This window comes from Stylophora pistillata, chromosome 5 (genome assembly GCF_964205215.1).
Source record: "Stylophora pistillata chromosome 5, jaStyPist1.2, whole genome shotgun sequence".
Lineage (NCBI taxonomy): Eukaryota > Metazoa > Cnidaria > Anthozoa > Scleractinia > Pocilloporidae > Stylophora > Stylophora pistillata.
Window position 1 is genome coordinate 11790424 of NC_142523.1, and position 20877 is coordinate 11811300.

Genomic DNA, 20877 nt, shown 5'->3' on the forward strand with positions numbered 1-20877 from the left:
CCTGTAATCGCGATTTTTATGAAAGTGGTAACGTGTATGGAATAGGACACACCTTGATGAACTATCTAGTTTGAACGATCCTATGCAACAGACTTAATGTACGAAAATTGAGCTCGAATGGTATGTTCAAATTCATGATTCTTCATAAATTATCAAAAGGATGATTGAAATTCTAACACGAGTAAAGATAACTTGACCTCCTCTAGCTTGAACCGTTTTTTCGTTTCTTTTGGGAGCTTGAATTACCACAGCTCTACTGCAGATTGGTAACTGGAACAGTAGGTAGATGTATGAAATCAGGCAGTTATTTAATTGATTCATCATTACTGACGTAAGTTACATGCTATGCTGATTCGAGCAAAGAAATTGTAGACAAGATCTCACAAGTGCAAATTTATAAAAAGTAATATCAAATTACCGCCTGATACATATCAAATATGATAAATCGGATTAAGAAACGATTTATGTAGTTTGAGGCCGACTATTATATCTGTTGGATCTCAAAACATTTTTCACAGATTATCCATCACTGATTATGGCCTTGATAGGGTCAGTGATGCGGAAATCAAAGAAAGGAACATTGAACCACTGTGTTATAATTATTATGTGATGAGTTAAATTGCTCTTACAAACTTTTCTTCTCTTTAAGCGTTTTTAAAAATTTCAATTGCCATCTTACAAAATTACTCTATAGCTTGATAATTTACAGCATAATTATGCTTTCTGATTTATATTTGCCTTTTTCAATTGTGGGTCTCACAGAGATTAAGCTTAAAGTTGACCAAAGTTTTTTATCCAATATTGAAATACCAGGATATTCATTTTGCTTTCATTTACCCAGTCTTTCAAATGCTGGAGGAGTTGGCTTTTATTTTAAGGAGGATTAATTACTCACAACCAGACCTCATCTTACATTTTCAAGTAATGATTTTTAGACACTTTGGGTTGAAATGCAAAATAGATCTCAGCATAACATGTTAATGTGGTGTGATTTACTGGCATCCGCATGGTAACAATCAAAACTTTATGGATTTTCTTAACTCTACTAGCTATTAAAAAGATTGATAGGGAAAATAAATTCTGCATCATCTTAGGAGACTTTAATCTTGACCTGCTTAAACTAGATTCTCACCCTGATACAGATAATTTCTTAAACACTTAGGGCCCTTCAAATATCAACCACATATTTCACAACCTACTCGAATCAATGACCACTCCGAACTTTAATTGACAACATTTTCTTTAATTCTTGGGAACACCTCACCATAAGTGGGAATATTATTTATGATCTTACTGATCATTTACCTAGTTTCCTTATTATCAAAAAATTAATCTCTTTGCCTAACAAGGTTAAGATCTACAAAAGAGATTATTCTAATTTTGATAAATCTGCTTTAATTCAAGACATCCATTCAGTTGATTGAGAAGGTGTGCTGCATGCCAGTGCTAATCCCGATCCTAATAATATATTTAATTCTTTCTACACCAGCATCTCTGATATAGTTGATGTTCATATCCCTCTTATACAACTCTCTAAACGTGAATTGAGAATGAAATCTAAGCCATGGATAACCCCTGCTTTAGACGCTTTTAAAGGGTCTCAATCAATATAAAAAAACAAACTTTTGAAAAAATACATTTCAACTATTTATAAGTCTGCTTATTATCACACTAAATTCAAACTCTATACTGAGAAATAAAATTAATCACCTATGAAAAGTATCTAAAAAATATTATTATAATTACTATTTGTATACTAATATGACTAATAATAATATTAATATGGGTGAGCAAGCAAGTTTAAATAATTATCATCCCATTTCTACTCTCTCGTTATTCAATAAACTGCTAGAAAAGCAAATGCACAAGAGAATATTAGATTTCTTGGACAAGAATAAATTAATTTATTGCGAGCAGTTCGGCTTCAGTGCAAATCACTGAACTGATCATGCTATTACATAAGTATCATTGACTTGTCATGCAATTGACTGCCAGGAATTTTCTTGTGGTATATTCTTGGATTTCAGTAAAGCTTTTGATACTGTAAATCATAATATCTTGATTGAAAAACTAGACTACTATATGGCATTCGTGGAGTAACCAAAGACTGGTTCATCTCTCATCTCTCCAACAGATATCAATATGTTTCCTTGGGGCAAACTAAGTCTGAACTGCAATATGTCTCTTGTGGTGTTCCTCAAGGTTCAGTTCTGCGCCCCTCATTATTTCTTATCGCTATCAATGATTTTAGTAACTGCTCTGAAATTCTAGATTTTCATGTATTTGCAGATGATGCCAATCTATTTTATAAACATAAAAATCTTAAGATCCTTGAATCCAAAGTAAATAATGAACTAGTAAATATTCATACTTAGTTAAGTGCTAACAAACTTTCACTTAATATTGACAAGTCAAATTTTATCATCTTTCACCCTCCACAAAGAAAGTTACCCTTTCATGTCAACCTCCGTCTTTAAATGGAATGAACCTAAACCAAGAGTCTTCAATAAAATATCTAGGTATTGTAATTGATTCTCATTTATCATGGAAAAGTCAACTAAGCTATATTGCTTTAAGATCAAGCGAAATATTGGAATTCTTTCTAAACTTCGTTATCATGTGAATTTAGACATTTTGATTAAACTATATTATGCTTTAATTAATACATCCCTTTTTAATCCAGAGTTTAATCTCGTGGGGTAACACTAATATTCTTCGACTACCCAGCCTTTGTTTATCTTACAAAAGAGAGCAATGAGAGTGATAACTTTTTCTAATTTCCATGAGCATTAATTCTAGTCCAATATTTAAGCGCTTAAATATTGTTAAACTGCCTGACCTTGTCTTCGTTAATACTGCAGCCTTTATGTATAAATTTTACAATAGACGCCTACCATCTGTGTTTGATACATTTTTCACTCAAGTAAATAAAAAACATAACTACAAAACTAGAAGTGCCTCGAATTTGTCCTACCGGCTATACCTAAAGTAACAACAAATTATGGAATATTTAATTTAAGGTTTAAGAGCCCCAAAGTATGGAACTCGATAAGAAAAAATTTGAAAACCTTATCAATCTCAAACTTCAAGGAATCAGTAAAATGCGATCAAGTTAAAGACTATTAGCTACTTAATATGTACTTATTAGCAACTTGTGTACTTATTAGCAGTGTATTGTTTTCCGATTTGCTGTAATCTAGTCTCCTGTTAATTTCTGTAACCTTTCTAAGTGCTTCTTTATTTTGTGGTTTATAATTATTTAGCTGTTACTATTTGCCATAGACATTGTGCTCTTCTTATATATTAGTGTTTAGTATTCATAAATAACTCTAACTATCTTAGACTTCCTTCATATCTTATAAACTCCGTTTCTCTTTTCTTTCTTCTTGTGTGTGTGTGTGTGCATTTGTGCTTCAATCTTCTTTCTGACCTGTATTTTAATTTGTATTTAATGCTGATGTTAACTAGCTGCCTGGCTCCGCTAGCCCCCATCGTTATTCCAGGCTGCTAGTACTCCAATTTTATTTCTAATAATTTCTTTCAATTTTATAACTTTTTTGCTTCTAAAGAGTAAGTATGAATGCAAGTACAAATAAAGATTATCCGTGAACTTGTGCAAATGACGTTTAGTTCAAATCTTTTTTTTCTTTTTCGATTCAAACTCGAACATTCTAGTGATGACAAAGAAACCTGAAATGTTACACTTACTCTCGTAAACTGGCAAACCCATTTCATAAGAAGCTAATCAGGATTTGTTTGAAACAAGAATTAGTGGGATTTTTAACTTTTTTTGTCTCGCTCCAGCTCTTTTTTTGTACTTAGCATCACACGCGCTGTGTCCCTATTTCATCCCTATCCACCTACGCTCGTACATTACTGCAAATTTCTCTTTTGTGTTTCAATAAATTTGTATAGCTGGTAATCATGCGAAATATTTGGTTCTCCTTCGCATTTCCGTCGATGATTTCAGAACTGAACCACTTTTGTTCTGTTCAGTAAAAATTAGGAGCTTGCCTCATAAGTTTTTGAAACTTCTTGGCCTGGGTGTGTTTCATGAATTCTCATAAAGTGTTAAGAAATTCATCGAAGGGAACGTTCGAACAATTTTGACAACTTACCAATAATAATGTGGTAGTCTTCCTGCTCGTCTGTTCGATTCGAACTGCAAATGATAAAGCCAACAGATTTGTTGCTTCCTTAAAACTCTTCAGCATATTGTTCTTTACCAGCTGACCATACTGACTTTTTCGAAAAAAAAAGTATTGGACAAAAGTTAAGTTCATACTGTTTTGCTTTGGACTTATTATGCTCACTGTTCTCAACTGACTGTCGGTTACAATGGAAGATTCCATTTTTCGACGTTAGTATCGATAGTTCATACCGACGAGAGCATATTTTTCCGCTAATTTTTCAAAAAAAGCGGAAAAACTCATTATCACTTCTTAACACTGTAGAAATAGGAAATCTTGACCCGAAATATAAACCTGGTGTCATTTCTTTCTAGGAATTTCTTGTCTAGTGTTCAACCTCGATGGTTTTTCATTTCATCCATCGTATGTGCTGATCATCTGGTTGGATTTTGTAGTTTTTCTTTTGGTGGAGAGGTTAGTCAATTGTTTCTATGTTTAACAGCTAGAGTAGAGGGTGTTTTGATTGGTCCTAAGCTGATGTTTGCACGCACGAAGGGACTCGACTAGTACTTACTACCGGTGCAATCTGTTATTTGTTACAATTGACGTTACGCTACTTAATCGCGAGATAAAAGTGCTCTGCTCCCTAAAAAGAATCGTGGTTTGTTAAGTGACGGTTTAAAAACTGAGTAGCCCGGCAGGTTTTCTATGCTTTAAAAGAATGAAGTCTTCATGTGAGACTTGTGGTAATGAAACACTCTTTCCTTAAGTTCAAGGACACGAATGACGCGTGAGAAAACTTCAGCGTTTGAGTTAAAGTTTTAAGAATTGTCTGAAGGAATTTATGTGTTGATAGTCGCAAGCCTTAACAGCCGACTGCGCCTCTCTTTGAAAACGAAAGCGCAACGCGGAAGAACCATATGGCCAACACATCTACGAATTTTATGGTTTAATGATCCCTAAGTTAATTAATTTTGTTGGTTTATTTGCTGCGTTCTCTGTGTCTTTCCTCCATAAGTAATCTTAAATATTCTTAAATTATCACGTCCTTAAATACCAACCCAAGCAAGAATGTTCCCTATTTCTGCATACTAGCTATTTTTATCAGAAGGTTGGTCTTCGAAATCACTTCCACCTAGAAAATATTTTCTTGGCCTCTCAACTGTTGCGTTGTTACTTGTAGATAATTTTTAAAATGTTGCTTAATTTGTCAGTCGTGCCACAATATCACTCCATGAGCTTGCTTTGTGTCTTCGTCGTTTTGCTTCAATACACGGCGCTAAGGATGGGCCGATACGGATTTTCCGAATCGATACGATACCGAGTAAGAAATTGACGTTTTTCTCCGATATCAATACTGTGACATCATTGAGTCAAATGGTCATTCAGGTGGTTTGATTGGTAAAAATATAAAGCTATCTTGCACTGTTAAAGTTATGCAGCGTTCAGTGCTTTATACAAGTGTCAATGAGACAGTTAAAAGTTTAAAACCAGATGAACGACTCGATACTCAATGCTTAATGCCCGACCCCTTGCAATTCCCGACCGCTGGCAATTCGCTACAATCTGTTACTCGTGTGCAATGTTTACAACTCATAACATTTTTAAAGTAAGAAATCGTGACTCGAAATTTAAAACCCTGGGTCATTTCTTTCTAGGAATTTCTTTTCAAGCGTTCAACCTCGCTGGCTTTTTATTTCAGCTGTGTTATATGCTGATCACCTTGTTGGATTTCGCGGTTTCACTTCTAGTGGATATTTAAGGTAAATTTTTTTTTGTTTCCGTGCTTTTCAATTAGAGTGAAGGGCTTTTTAACCATTTAACTCCCACGAGTGACAAAGACAGAATTCTTCCCTACAATATCAATACGCTATCAGGCAGACACCTTACGGTCATTTAGGGGACTATTAGTTGATTCAATGACAAATTCTCCCTACTAATGAGATTTTCGGAATGAAAGGATCAACTGATATCTACACGGTTAAGAACAGCTTCTTCAATAGTTGTTATGCTGTACTGAAAATTCGCCCCAGGCATCTTTTTCACTATTTTTTCACGACTCTCGAACGACTGATTTGGACTCTGATGGAAAGGCTTTTGTGCTGAGGCAAAAGCAATTCTTTTAAGGATTTAGAAAGCAGTTTTCCTGGAATCGTTGAGAGAACTGCTTTGGGACATTACTTAATATCGGCGCCAGTATAAACAGGTCTACATTAAACACTTAATGTATTGTCCCGAGGGAAACAGGTAGCTTTGTTTCCCCGAGGGTCCTGATGTTTCCCTCGACTTCATCTCGGGAAACATCAAGACTCGAGGGGAAAAAAAACTAACTAGTTTTCCAAGAGACGATACATTAAATGCTTTGTTACATATTTAGACTTTCCCTTATAAAATCATATGAGAAAAACATGCTGTTGTATTCGGCGCGCGAGCAACAACTGTGCATTTGTATCTCGGTCGGGAAACATTTGTGTTTGGTCAGAGGGACTTTGACCAAGAATCAACCAATCACAGTGCTCGTTTTGTTGAGTGAAAGTCTAGGTATATATTTGGCGTCTAAACATGACCTTAATATGTGACGTTATCTTTTTGTGAGAGAAAGGTTTCTCGCCAGTATCGGTTACTATTTACTGTTTTTCAAGACAATTTCGCAAATTAGATATTAATGATAACGGTGTCGCTATAATCACTGATGCGGAAACGGAAGAAACGAACGATGAACCATTGTGTTTTATGTGACGACTTCAATTTCTCTTAAAAGCTTTTTCCTACCTTAGAATATTTTAAACTTTTGTTTGGATTTTTTTCAAATTTGAATTTGAACATTCTAGGAAATGTGAATCGTATTGGATTAACGTCAATTGAAGAATGCTGATGCATTAAATGAATCAGTCGTAATGAGTTTCCACTAATTACTAAGCTAATACTGCGTCTAAATGAACGCTGGGATTGGCCGAGCCAGCATCAGGTCGCTAAGGGGCATGTTGTTTCGCGCGGCCTCGACCTTTGTTGTTGTTGTACGAGATGCAGAGCCAGAAGGGCTTCTTAAATTCTCTTTAAAATTGTGTGTTTGCAAAGCGTTCTTCTTTTCACGATGGGTCGGAGGAAACCTTTGATCTGTGTGGGATTGTGAAAATGACCATATCGTATCACATTACAATTGACTTTATCCCCCAATAAAGCCCTGGCGGTGAATTTTCTACAGTCCCCCTTCCCTCCCCTCCCCCCTTTTATACTCCGTTGGAGGTGATAGAGTATAAAGGGTGAGCACAAACTTACCAGTTAACAAATGCATACTACCATTTTCAGTTGAGTGAGAAGTGACGAAAGTTTGGCAAGCAAGTTTTGAGGTTAAAATCTTGTCTTTGTTTTTGTTGTTTTTGAAATGTCGTTTGACTTTTTTTTGTTGTTTTTGAAATGTCGTTTGACTTCTTTTGCCGACCTTCCAAGAGAGTCTCAATGGGGCGGGGGAGGGGGGCTTCACGTTAACGGCTGACGGTTAAAAATAAACCATTTTAACGGTTGACGGTTAATTTTTTGGAATGTCGTTTATAAAACGAACTAAACGCGCATAATTGGCCGTAATTTTTCATAATGAAGTGTTTGAAAAGAACTGTTAATTTGTAACACATATTTTTTATAAATGACTAACGTTTTACGACTCGGGAAGTCAGTTCGGTCGCTGACCAGGAGTTAAAAGACTTACATAAATGTATTTTTGTGATATATCAAAACTTTTATCTATAAACAACATAAATTTAGCTCAGTTAAGGCAATCATTTAGTTCTTAATAAAGGATGTCTAAGACATTTAACGGCTAACATTGGCTTGCTTATTTGACGGTTGACGATAAAAATAAGGAATTTTTGACGGTTGACGGTTAATATTTTGGCCATTTGACGGTTGACAGTTAACCCCATTGAGACTCTCTTCCAAGTTTGACAGTTGGCGACGTACAGCTCTTGAGATTTGGTTACCAAACGAAGAAATTTGCCCCACACAACTTTACTGTCAAATCCCCGTTCCCAAACTTTGTCCGTGTCTCACTCAACTTATAATCGTAGTAAATGTTTCGACAAGTTTAAAAGTTCTTAGTCCTTCAGTAGAAAAGATAAACAAACTGTTACAATTAACTGACTTACACTAATGGAGAGATTGCTTTTGAAAGGGTCTGATTGAATATGGCCGCCCCAATGGAATATACTGAGGAGCAATTAAATTACTACAGGATCTGTTACATTGTCACCGATGTACTAGCTGAAGGCCTTCGAACAATCTTCAAACAAGAATGGGACAATCGCTACAAGGCAACTCTGGGAGAATGGAAGGACCAGCCGAAAAATGGAATGGACTTTAAGAGCCATGAATCCCCACCAAAGAGAAGTGGAAACGCCCATCTCTTGAAAACTATGGTCAATGGTGACAGAGCGGAATGGGATTGTAGTATGCTGTTTTATGCCATTCTTTGGTCCAATTCCATCTACAGTCTCCATCGAGCTGTTCAGTCAAATGTGGATAATCTCAGAAAATTTCGTAATAAAGAATTTGCGCACATGCCACGAGGCCACCTTTCCAGCAAAGATTTTCAAATTGCGATTTCAAAGGTGACTACTGCATTTCTGTCGCTCGGTCTTCCCACTCTACAAATCCTTGAAGTCCAAAAACAGACAAGTTTCCCAACGGAAGAGTTGAGAAATGTTCTGAAGAAAGTTAACGACCTTCAACAGGAGGTTCAAAATAAAGAGACAAAAATTCAAGAACAAAAAAAGGAACTTGTTGAAAAAGAAACAAAACTTGAAGAAAAAGACAAGGAACTTGAAAAAACAGAGAATCAGCGGCAGACGCTTGAAGAACAGCTGCAAACAAAAGTCCCCCCATTTTGCATTCTCCCCCCTGAACCCGCACATGACGTCTCCCCTCGCGAATCTGATGTTGGTAAAATCACGCAACATCTCAAAGCACTCAAAAGCTCCAACAATCACAGCTTAAGCACCTTGTACTTATCAGGAAACCCTGGAAGTGGAAAATCTCAGCTGGCTCGACTAGTAGCCAAGCAATTTTTCGACGAAAGCAAAGAAACTCCCTCCGAGATTTCATTTGTTATGACGCTTAATGCAGAAAATTCAGAGACACTTTTGGAGTCGTATGTCTCTTTCGCTCGAAACTGTAAATGTCCGGATTACTCAGTTACAGACACTTATAATTCCAAAGATCTGAACACAGAAAAGAAAATTGCAAGTCTCAAGACCCTGATAAGCGCAAAAATTGGGCTTTACACTTCGTGGTTACTAGTAGTTGACAATGTCACTAATCTGTCCCAGGTATATACTTATTTGACAGATTTAGCAAACCAGCAATGGATAAGGGGCCAGTTATTGATAACAACGCAAGACACCGCGTCTATTCCTTTGACAAGTTCTTCCATTCAGCAAATATCAGTAAGTGAAGGGATGCTTCCTGACGATGCCAGCTCTTTGTTAAGGCTCCTTTCTGGTGTCACTGATGATAAGATGGAAAAAGAAATTGCACGGTATCTGGACTACCTGCCACTTGCTTTGGCCGGCGCCGCCGTCTATGTAAGACAAGTTCGGGAAGGTAAAATAGCTCCAAACTTCGGCTGGACCGACTATCTAAAAAAACTTGAAAAAGGACAACGACGCACAACTGAGAACATTCTAGCCGAGACAAACCCAAGTTACCCAAAAACAATGACCACAGCAATAACACTCGCCTTGGAAAAGGAAATTAGTTCCGACAGAGTTATAAAGCACTTGTTCACTTTTCTCTCTCTTTGTGCGCCACAACCAATATTAAAAGATATTGTTGTCGAGTACATTATGGAAATGGAAAAGGAATATGAAGATAAAGATGCAATTGGCGTAAAGATAAAGCGATGCCCATTGTTATTGTTTGACGAAGAGGAGAGCGGTGTGTACATTCGAGTGCATGGAGTCGTCCATTACGTTGCTAATTCAGTAACAAAGAAATGTACAAAGGATGAGAAAATCAAATCCATACTGGGAGCTGCTTTATCCCTCTCCAGATTTGAGGATCAAGATTCTCTAGTCATTGGCACGAAAATGGTCCCTCATTTGGCAAAAGTGATTACAGACGCCAACCCCTTCTTTTCTAAAGAAGGAATATCGCAAGTCGCTCATATTGGTGGATCGACTTTGCAGGACTATTCTAACGTCTTTACAACTCTCGGAAATATGTGCCGCGACCACTCTCAATATCCAGCTGCAAGAAGCTACTTTACAGCAGTCCTAGCAATCGCCGAGTTAAGAAACCCAAGTAATGTATTACAAAAAGCACATATTTATAATGACCTGGGTCTAGTCCACGAGCAGCTGGGTGACCTAAAGCAGGCAAAAGACTATCACGAGCGAGCGCTGGACGTTTGGCTGAGAAATCTCGGACCTGAGCATGTTTCTGTCGCAATATCTTACAATAACCTGGGCCTTGTCCACAAGCGGCTGGGTGACCTAAAGCAGGCAAAAGACTGTCACGAGCGAGCGCTGGATGTTTCGCTGAAAAAGCTCGGACCTGAGCATGTTCATGTCGTAACGTGTTACAATAACCTGGGCGTTGTCCACCTGAAGCTGGGTGACCTAAAGCAGGCAAAAGACATTTGCGAGCGAGCCCTGGATGTTTGGCTGAAAAAGCTCGGACCTGAGCATGTTTCTGTCGCAAGTTCTTACAATAACCTGGGCCTTGTCCACCAGCAGCTGGGTGACCTAAAGCAGGCAAAAGACTGTCACGAGCGAGCCCTGGATGTTCGGCTGAAAAAGGTCGGACCTGAGCATGTTGCTGTCGCAACGTCTTACAATAACCTGGGCCAGGTCCACGCGCGGCTGGGTGACCTAAAGCAGGCAAAAGACTTTCACGAGCAAGCGCTGAATATTGAGCTGAAAAAGCTTGGACCTGAGCATGTTTCTGTCGCAACGTCTTACGATAACCTGGGCCTTGTCCACCGGCAGCTGGATGACCTAAAGGAGGCAAAAGGCTGTCACAAGCGAGCCCTGGATGTTCGGCTAAAAGAGCTCGGACCTGAGCATATTTATGTCGCATTCTCTTATAATAACCTGGGCCTTGTCTACGAGCAGCTGGGTGACCTAAAGCAGGCAAAAGACTTTTACGAGCGAGCCCTGGATGTTCTGCTGAAAAATCTCGGACCTGAGCATGTTGTTGTCGCAACGTCTTATAATAACCTGGGCACTGTCCACGAGAAGCTGGGTGACCTAAAGCAGGCAAAAGACTTTCACGAGCGAGCGCTGAATATTGAGCTGAAAAAGCTCGGACCTGAGCATGTTGATGTCGCAACGTATTACAATAACCTGGGTACTGTCCACCAGCAGCTGGGTGACCTAAAGCAGGCAAAAGACTTTCACGAGCGAGCGCTGAATATTGAGCTGAAAAAGCTCGGACCTGAGCATGTTGATGTCGCAACGTGTTACAATAACCTGGGCACTGTCCACCAGCAGCTGGGTGACCTAAAGCAGGCAAAAGACTTTCACAAGCGAGCGCTGGATGTTCGGCTGAAAAAGCTCGGACCTGAGCATGTTGATGTCGCAATGTCTTACAATAACCTGGGCCTTGTCCACCGGCAGCTGGACGACCTAAAGCAGGCAAAAGACCTTTACAAGCGAGCGCTGGATGTTGCGCTGAAAAACCTCGGACCTGAGCATGTTGATATCGGAACGTGTTACAATAACCTGGGCATTGTCCACGAGCAGCTGGGTGACCTAAAGCAGGGAAAAGACTTTCACAAGCGAGCGCTGGATGTTTGGCTGAAAAAGCTCGGAGCTGAGCATGTTGGTGTCGCAATGTGTTACAATAACCTGGGCATTGTCCACGAGCGGCTGGGTGACCTAAAGCAGGCAAAAGACTTTCACAAGCGAGCGCTGGATGTTCGTCTGAAAAAGCTCGGACCTGAGCATGTTGATGTCGCAATGTCTTACAATAACCTGGGTACTGTCCACAGGCAGCTGGGTGACCTAAAGCAGGCCAAAGACTGTCACGACCGAGAGCTGGATATTCGCCTTAAGATATTCGGTCCGGAACACGTCAAGGTAGCAGATACTTACATAAACCTGGGCGATGTCCAGAATTATCTCGGTCTCAGCCAAGAAGCAAAAGGGTGTTATGATGTTGCGTTGGCGATTTTTGTCAAGAACTTTGGCTTTGAAGATGAGAAAGTAAGATTTGTTCAGAATGCACTTGCTCAGCTACGTACAGCAGAACTGAATATTGGTAACACATAAAGTTCAATAATCATAAATTCGTAATTCTTTAAAGCGTTAGTCTCGTTACTCGTAGATCAGCGAAGATCAAATCGGAATTGAGAGTTCAAACAAAGATATGAAGACTTCAGTTTACAGCATACTTAAACAGATTAAGTCAAGCAACACCTAATTGTGGTGCATTGTAATGTAGAAAATTTAAGAAACAACAGACAATTTCCTTGTAAGCCAGATTTCTAGCGATCAACATTACAAGTTAAAGAGCCAGTCAGAGTGCAGTTAGTTGCGTTTGACACGTGCCGCAACCGATCTGTAAAAGGCAGAGCTAAAAACCCCATTCAAATCTCAAGAACTTTCGCAGGCTCACTCTTGAAACCATAGCAACGTTAGACTAAAAATGGCAGAATATTTAAAAAATTGAAACGCCCTGTGGTTTTTCCCCCTAGATGACGACACTAGTAGAGAAATTACCCTTCAAACTTTCACCTCGCATGTCTCTCAAATCGGGCACAAAATATCTTTTGCACACCATAGTTTCATCCTTGCTGATATTAACCGGTCTATCATCGGGTTCGATCGTCAAAATGCATTTGGAGTAAGTTCGGCTACGTTGATCTCGACACGTCAGCTGGACGGTCCTCAGCGATAGTTTTATCATATTTTGCTTTAAAAAAAGTGGTTTTGAAGTATCAAGGATTAATCCTTTCAATTGTTTTAAAAATTGCGCCCTATCAATTATTATTAAAAACTGGATCGTTGGATAATGCAATTCAAGACTTTTTATGGGCTTAGCCATTATGATATAGGAGCCAATATACCATAATCTACAAATATGATAAGTGTACGCGTTGGCTTAAAATTAAAAGGGAGTTAAAAAGAAGGGAAGAGAAGATTTGTCTAATATCATGGGGGTGTTTTTAATAAAACAATTATTCCACTCGCGCTTGTTGGATATGAGATGACGATAGCTAACTCGGCGCTACGCGCCTCGTTGGCTATCTATCATCTCATATGCAACAAGCGCGAGTGGAAAAATTGTTAAATGCATACTGTTGCTATGGATTTATAGGCGTTTATGTGACATGCGCAGATGTTATTCAACTTTGTCTATGTAATATAGAATTAGACCCTGTCACTGGCTGTCAGGATTTTAAAATATCGTCTGTGAGTTTATTGCAATAAACGTTGGACCTTTCTCAGAGTATGGTTCCTCTAGAACCTATTAAGTTTAATTTCTAGTTTTGACATCAAAGTAATCCTTTAAAATTTGAAAATTGTTCATAGTTTAAATCATGACAACCATAGTAACTTTTGGCGTGCTGTACGTATTGTAATTTTTAACTAAGTAGGCTAATTATTAAAGGAGTTAAGTAATGGCACTTCTGCAGTCGATGGTGTTGCGTTTTGGTGGTTGAAAAGATTGGTTGTTAGAACAATAGATAAAGCCTATAATTCCGTTTGGCAAAAACTGCATGAATGCACAGAATCCGCATGCCTCTAGTCATACTACAATTGTCAGTCATTTTCGCGGTGTGAACAGGAGCTTGTTGATACACAAAATGAAGCAGCAGTGTAGGCCAGTTTACGTAAGGAGCACAGAATTCGAATGTGTGAAATCCTAGCTACGCCACTACTTGCCAACCTAAAAAGTCCTTGTTTCCATAAGCACCATAAAAGCTCTTTGTTATATTCGATGCCCAATCAACCAAGATAACGGTTTGAGAATTTGTGTAATGCTCTACAAAGCAAATCTGCTTTTGTTTGAGGTGAACAGAGCCTGGCACTATGGGAGGTCGTTTAGAGCTCGAAAGACGATTGTCGCGTGTGGTTCGCAGCATCCTCCTGCACGCATGTCTCGTGTTTGCCTCCGCTGGCCTGAAAATGCCACGTCTCCTTCGCAGCCGTTCTTTAGATAATAGCTCCTTCGTAACAAACAGTATTCCTTTCCCTTTGTTTGAGGGTATAGACCCTTACAGATTGCGCTATTAAAAGTGGCACATTGATCTTATAAATCGTTTCCTGTCTGTTCCTCGGTTCGTCTTTGTCTTTAACGTTGGTTAGTAACTGACGTAGTGTGGTGATGGGTTTGTGGGCGACGCGGATATTGTAGGGTAGTAAGATGCGCGAGATGTTTTCAGACATGCCTTTTATGTACGGTATGGTTGTCGTAGGGGTTGCGGTGTCGTTTGTTTCGGTAGTCGTAGTGGGTCGGTGAGTGTTTCGTCGGATGAAGTCGTTGTCGTAGTTGTTCTTCGTAAAAACACGGTGAAGGTATTTGTTTTCGTCGGATAAGCTGTCTGTCGAGTCGCATACTAGTTGTGCGCGTCGTGTTAAAGTTCTGAGAGCTGTGGCTTTGTGTGATGTAGGGTTGTAGGATGACTCGTCTAGTAATCTGTCGGTGTGTGTCCGTTTCCTGTAAACTGTCGTCCGTAATGAGCTGTCGTTGTGGCTTACCAGGCAGTCTAGAGAAGGAAGTTTCCCATTTTCTTCGACTTCTCTGGTAAACTGTATGTCAGTGTTTTGTTCGTTAAGGCGGTGGTGGAATGCGTCAATTTCGTCGTGTCGAAAGGCGGTGAATGTGTCGTCAACGTATCGTAACCAAAGCCATAACTATCAGAACTCTAACATGACGCGCACAGCTAGTATGCGACTCGACAGACAGCTTATCCGACGAGAACAAATACCTTCACCGTGTTTTTACGAGGAACAACTACAACAACGACTTCATCCGACGAAACACTCACCGACCAACTACTACTACCGAAACAAACGACACCGCAACCCCTACGACTACAGCAACCATACCGTACATAAAAGGCATGTCTGAAAACATCTCGCGCATCTTACTACCCTACAATATCCGCGTCGCCCACAAACCCATCACCACACTACGTCAGTTACTAACCAACGTTAAAGACAAAGACGAACCGAGGAACAGACAGGAAACGATTTATAAGATCAATCGTTCCGACTGCCAAGTCTCCTACATCGGTGAGACTGGCACAAAACTCACAACAAGACTGACTGAACACAGACGGGCGACGAGGAAAGGTGATGTCAGCAATCACATTGCTGAACACCATCGACTTACCAACCACAAGATTGACTGGGGCTCTGCGCAATGCCTAACCTACAGCACTGACTATTTTCAACGACTGACTCTGGAAAGCTGGTTTACTAACTTAGAACAGACTCCCCTAAACAGATGTCAGGGCTTACCCGCTCCATACAAACGACTCATTCACGACATAAACATCACAAACGACCGAAAAAGAGCGACCTAACTTTACCGACAGATCGAAACAGACCAATCACGACAGACTTACGTCACTTGAGTCTTACAGCCAATAACATCACGGCAAAACCAACCAATCATTTCACACGAACTGGGATAAGAACATTCTACTGACAACAATCATTCACTTGACTCTGATGATGACTTCCGCACAGGTTGTCGAAACGTCAGTCACTACCACCGACAACAGTCCTTCTCAGGACTACACTCACCCGGATGATCAGACTACACCTTCACTTAAGTTCCTTTGTTTACTAGAAAGTCTGAAATTAAGTGGAGTGCTGGTGCTATAATCATGTTAAAACCGTATCTTGTGAAATTCACATCATGCTCAACAAGATATTATGCCAGTCTACACTAAGTTTGAGTTAGATTCTGGACGCTTTTTTCAGGTGAACATTGCACTTATCGCATTTCTGGTTTTCTTGCTTTTGAAAAAAGGTCTTCAGATTTCTACTCTCTTACTCCAAAGTTTTCCAAAAAGTTTTCTTTGTCTTTACTCTCATTGTTTCCTTCCCTTTTTGAATCCTGTCATTTTGTCTTTTTCCGCATAACATATTAGTAACTCTTCCTGGACGCAACTACAGTTCACTGCAGCAAAAAGTATCATTGGCAAAAATCACACCTACCCTTGTCGAAATGTCATTTAGATGACAAACGGTAAGGTAACGGAATGATTGATTTGCTTTCCAAATATGTTTTCACTCGATGAAGTAATAATTGTCTTTGTTCTGTCAGGAACTTCGAACATAGAGCTCCGAGCTTCGATTACCTATTTGGCTTAAAATTACGACTTTTTGGTACGACAAATAGTTTGATAACATGTGTCAGGTAATTCTAAAGCCGGACAGCCGGCGACCGGACAGAGACCACATACCAACTGAGTAGGACGTGAAGTAACAGAAGGTCATGTCTTTCAAGAGCTCAAGTAAGTTATCTAGTTTCATTCTCCTACACTCAACAATTATGTTACCAACAATTTAGAGCCCTTTACTGGAGCCTCGGCTAAATATTAAAAGATATAATGCATCGATGGGCCTGTCTCGCCTATGATTCATTTCTTCTAATTCATCGGTGAAACAGACAGTGTGCGGAAACTTGTCACGGGTATAATTTATGTGAACACTGAATGAAATTGAAAGCTGCAATATTCCATGTCTAATTCACTACGTTTCGCATGCACAAGTTTTTGTCCGAAAGGAAATTCAATACTAATTAGGGCAATTTGAAAATAATGGTAATCTAGTGACACCTAATCACCACAAAGATTCCATAACTGAACCCTTTCATGCATCAGCTTTGTCGGGAGAAATATCGATCTCCAGCACATGAAAACGTTATTCCTCAGCGAATGATATCAGCAAACCTTTAAAACTTCGGTTTCTAAGGGACCACTCATTAGTTATCCAACATTATTTACTCTAATAATCGCGCCTTGCCATCTTCTCGCACTTTGAGCCTAGGTTTAATTTTCTCCTCTTTTCCCTTGTACGGCAGCTGCGCATTGGCAAAGGAACTGCTGTAGCTTTATAATAGAGCATCAAAAACTTCAATATAGAATTAAAAAAAAAATACTGGAAATTGACCGCCAATTAGTGGGGGTATCGTTAGAATAAAAAAAGGCCTTAAGGTGAGGAGGAGGGGAGAGAAATTGTTTTAATGTGACACAACCAAAATACTCCGAACCCCCCCTCCCTTTTAATAAATAATGACCGATCCCTAAACAAGGGTTATGATCTAATTTACTTTAACAATCACACTTTGCTGTCTTCTGACACTTTGAACCCATGTGCGGAAAGAGTTCCATAGAACCCCAGCATTAATTATGCATTCCATTTCATAAAGACTAAATATAAAGGTTTCCTTGCAGCACTCTATGCATAATTAATGTATGGGGTTCTATGGAACTCTTGCCCCCATGTTCAATTTCCTCTTCTTTTTCCTTGTACGGCGGCCCTGCTTTGGCAAGGGAACTGTTTTAGCTTTTTAACATTGAGTCAGAAACTTTCATTTAGAATTCAAAGGACTGAAATACAATAAATACGGCTGTCTGCATTTTTCATATCATTTATGGACCATACCAGTTTTCTTAACTCCTAGCAAGCTGTTAAACCATGCTGTTTTAGGTCTCTTATTTAGGAACCAGAGTCATTAGTTATAGACTGAAGGGGGAGGGGGTGGAGGATTATGGGCGATCATTTGGTTTGTAGGGAGAACAGAGAGGGAACTAGTCGTCGCCGACTGAGTATAAAGGGGGAGAACTATAGAAAAATGACTGCCAGCCAATTATTTGTCAATGATGGAGGGGTGGGGTGGGGGGGAAGGGTCATAAGAATGTTACAGAGCATTACCGGGCATCAGGTAAATGTAATTATTACAGTCAAGATTCTCTGACCCCCTCCTCCCCCTCAGGCGATAAATAATGGCCGGTCCCTGATTTCGTTCCTCTGAAATCTGCTCTGAGATTTTTGTGAAACTTTACTTTTGTTTGTTTATCTTATAGGAGCGAAAATTTTGAAATAAAAAAGGAGAAAGTTTTTAAAATAAAGAAAGGAGTGAAATTTTGAAATAAAAAAGGGAGGGGGGGTCCCGGGGCTCGTTTAGGAACTGTAGTACTCATATAATTCCTATAATATCATAACAATTAAATTTACGAGTACTGGCTAAATTTTCGTTTCCGAAAATTGTTCCTTTTCCTTCGCCGAGAATTGGAGTTTAAATTTATTTCAGGGGAAGAATGACATTGCTCAATTCCGAGAAATAGAAAAAAGGCAATAATTTACCGTGCTGAAAAAACCGCAATTGTTGATGTGCGTGTGCTGTTTATGTGTCGAATCAGTTATGCGCTGGAAGGATATTCCATGCAATACTTTGGCATGTCTTTCAAACAGTTTTTCTCGCGGAAAGAGAGACTCCCACAGAGGTACAAGGTAGATGAACGAAAGGAAAAAAACAGTTGATTTTGTACCTTTATCCTCCGTTTTTGACCAAACCCTCACTGTTCTATAGCTATCCTGACTCATCTATAGGAACTTACTACTTCTCGAAGAGGAAATGGATTTGAGTCGTACCCAAAGAACATTGGAATAATTTTCGAAGGTTTTTTAGTCCGAATCGAAGATATGGTGATAGAAACCCGTATATTTCTCCACTTCCCTCCGATCCCCCATAATCCCCCCATACCCCCTTTCCCCCTTCCCCTCCTGATCCCCCTCCCCGAACTAATCTGCATCGTTCTTTCTTTCAACGTTACATTTACACTGTTGTAATTTTCTTCATGTGTATCACCCACCAGACGATCAAGAAAGAAGAGAGGCATGGTACGTTATTGATCATGAACAAGTTTATAAAATCAAGTTCATTGAGAAAGATGCTCTTAATTCAGGTTATTTTATGATTTTATAGCGTGTTTTTGCAGGTTTCTGGGCAGCTTAAACATCTTGCGGGAATTATCTTGTGGATTCGCCTTTTTGCTTTCCGTTTTGTTCTATAAGTTTTGTCCCGATGGGATACCTAGTTGGGTGTTTAGGGAATATGCTGACTTTATAGCTCAGCCTGTGACTTCCATCCTTAATTGGAGCTTTGCTGAGCAACAACTTCTCCCTTCTTGGAAGCTGGCGGATGTGGTACCCATTCATAAACAGAAACCTGTCGAAGTCATAAAAAAGAACTTACGACCCATTTCCCTCACACCAATAATTTCCAAATTAGCCGAAGACTTCGTGGTATCTGCGTTCATCGGTCCGGCTGTGTTGAAAATTATCGATCCCGACCAGTTTGGACCCTTACCGAAATCCTCCACGGCCATAGCCATGACGTCCATGCTCCATCACTGGACGCGCGCAACTGATGGCACGGGATCTGCAGTCAGGGTGGTCCCCACGTTCAAACTTGGAAGTACCTTGATGACACGACGGTGGTAGAGATCGTCCCGCGTAACGCATTAGGTGACGCCCAAACCGCTGTTAAAGTGGTGGAGGATTGGTCCAAAGCACAGAAGATGCAGCTTAACGCTGACAAATGCAAAGTTATGGTCATCGACTACAAAAGGCAGAAACACCATTTCATTCCCCTCTTGGTAGATGGCAAAGAATTAGAGACGGTAGAGTCGGCTAGGATTCTAGGCGTGACTATTTCGTGTAACCTTAAGGGGAACAACCACATCAACGATGTTATAAAAAGAGCAAACAAACGATTATACTTTTTAGTCCTCCTGAAGAGAGCCAGCCTTCCAGCGGATGATATAATTAATTTTTATTGTACAACTATACGTCCTGTTCTGGAATACTGCGCACAAACATTCCATCATGCGTTACTCGCGTATCTTAGTGATGACATTGAAAGGGTCCAAAGACGCGCATTATCCATCATTTCACCAGTACTGTCATACCATGACTCTTTAGGAAGGCAAGGTTTAGCTTCGCTCTATGACAGACGCATTAAATTGTGTATGGTTCTGTTTTTGTCTGTCTCAAATGCATCTCACAAATTATATAATTTGCTGCCAGATAGACATCTTTCAGCTTACAATACTAGACACCGGCGCGTTTTTAACATGCCGCGCTTTCGCACTGATCGTTTTAAATCTTCAATTACCCCGGCTATGTGCGCGTGTGCTAACCTAGATTTTTAGCTATTCCACTGCTGTATATTAGTTATAGTTGTTATATTAGTAATTTTATTTAAGTCTTAGCATTTTTGTAATTGGTTGTCTTATATAGTCTTATATAATCAAAGATTGTGAAAAGCACGCAATTCAGCCAATGGCTGCAATGTATTTTATTTGGTAATAAACTATCTATCTAATAAACTATTTCAGGACACTTGATTGACATGCATAGTTTCTAGTTTGATTGAAGGAGCGGTCATTATTTATCATCTGGATAGGTGGGTCGGCGTATTTTGGTTGTGTCACAATTTACCGGTTTCCTCTCCCCCCCTCCCCCCCCCCCCTTCACGACCCTGTTGTATTCAAACGATCCTCCCTGATGGGCAGTCAATTCTCCATACTCCCAATTTGTACTTGCGACGACTGTTTGCCATGGCAACCAGAAGAGGGGTCCTTCCACTCCCCCTTTTCTATCTATTCAGTCCAGTAACTTAAAAACAGCTGTTTTGAAATAACTTTTTTTTTTATATACAAGTTAGCTTTTCGATTGGGCTAAGCAAATTTTGTAGACCCTGTTATGCGTTTGAGCATACACTTATA

At 39.6% G+C, this 20877-nt stretch overlaps 3 protein-coding genes across 3 annotated transcripts in view; 2 read left to right on the forward strand and 1 right to left on the reverse strand.

Moving 5' to 3' along the window:
* The window catches only part of LOC148730293 (uncharacterized), a 141050-nt gene extending 126048 nt beyond the window's left edge, over window positions 1-15002 (forward strand). Inside the window, exon 2 of the mRNA XM_088759490.1 lies at window positions 14645-15002. The gene's annotated coding sequence lies outside the window, so the exon portion shown is untranslated. The remainder of the gene's footprint in view (window positions 1-14644) is intronic.
* The window catches only part of LOC148730299 (TBC1 domain family member 30-like), a 61152-nt gene that overhangs the window by 16819 nt on the left and 23456 nt on the right, over window positions 1-20877 (reverse strand). The gene's annotated exons all lie outside the window — the stretch shown is intronic.
* On the forward strand, window positions 8156-13752 carry LOC148730300 (uncharacterized). The gene has a single exon (XM_088759487.1). The coding sequence runs from the start codon at window positions 8312-8314 to the stop codon at window positions 12392-12394; it is 4083 nt and encodes a 1360-aa protein (XP_088615613.1). The 5' UTR covers window positions 8156-8311; the 3' UTR covers window positions 12395-13752.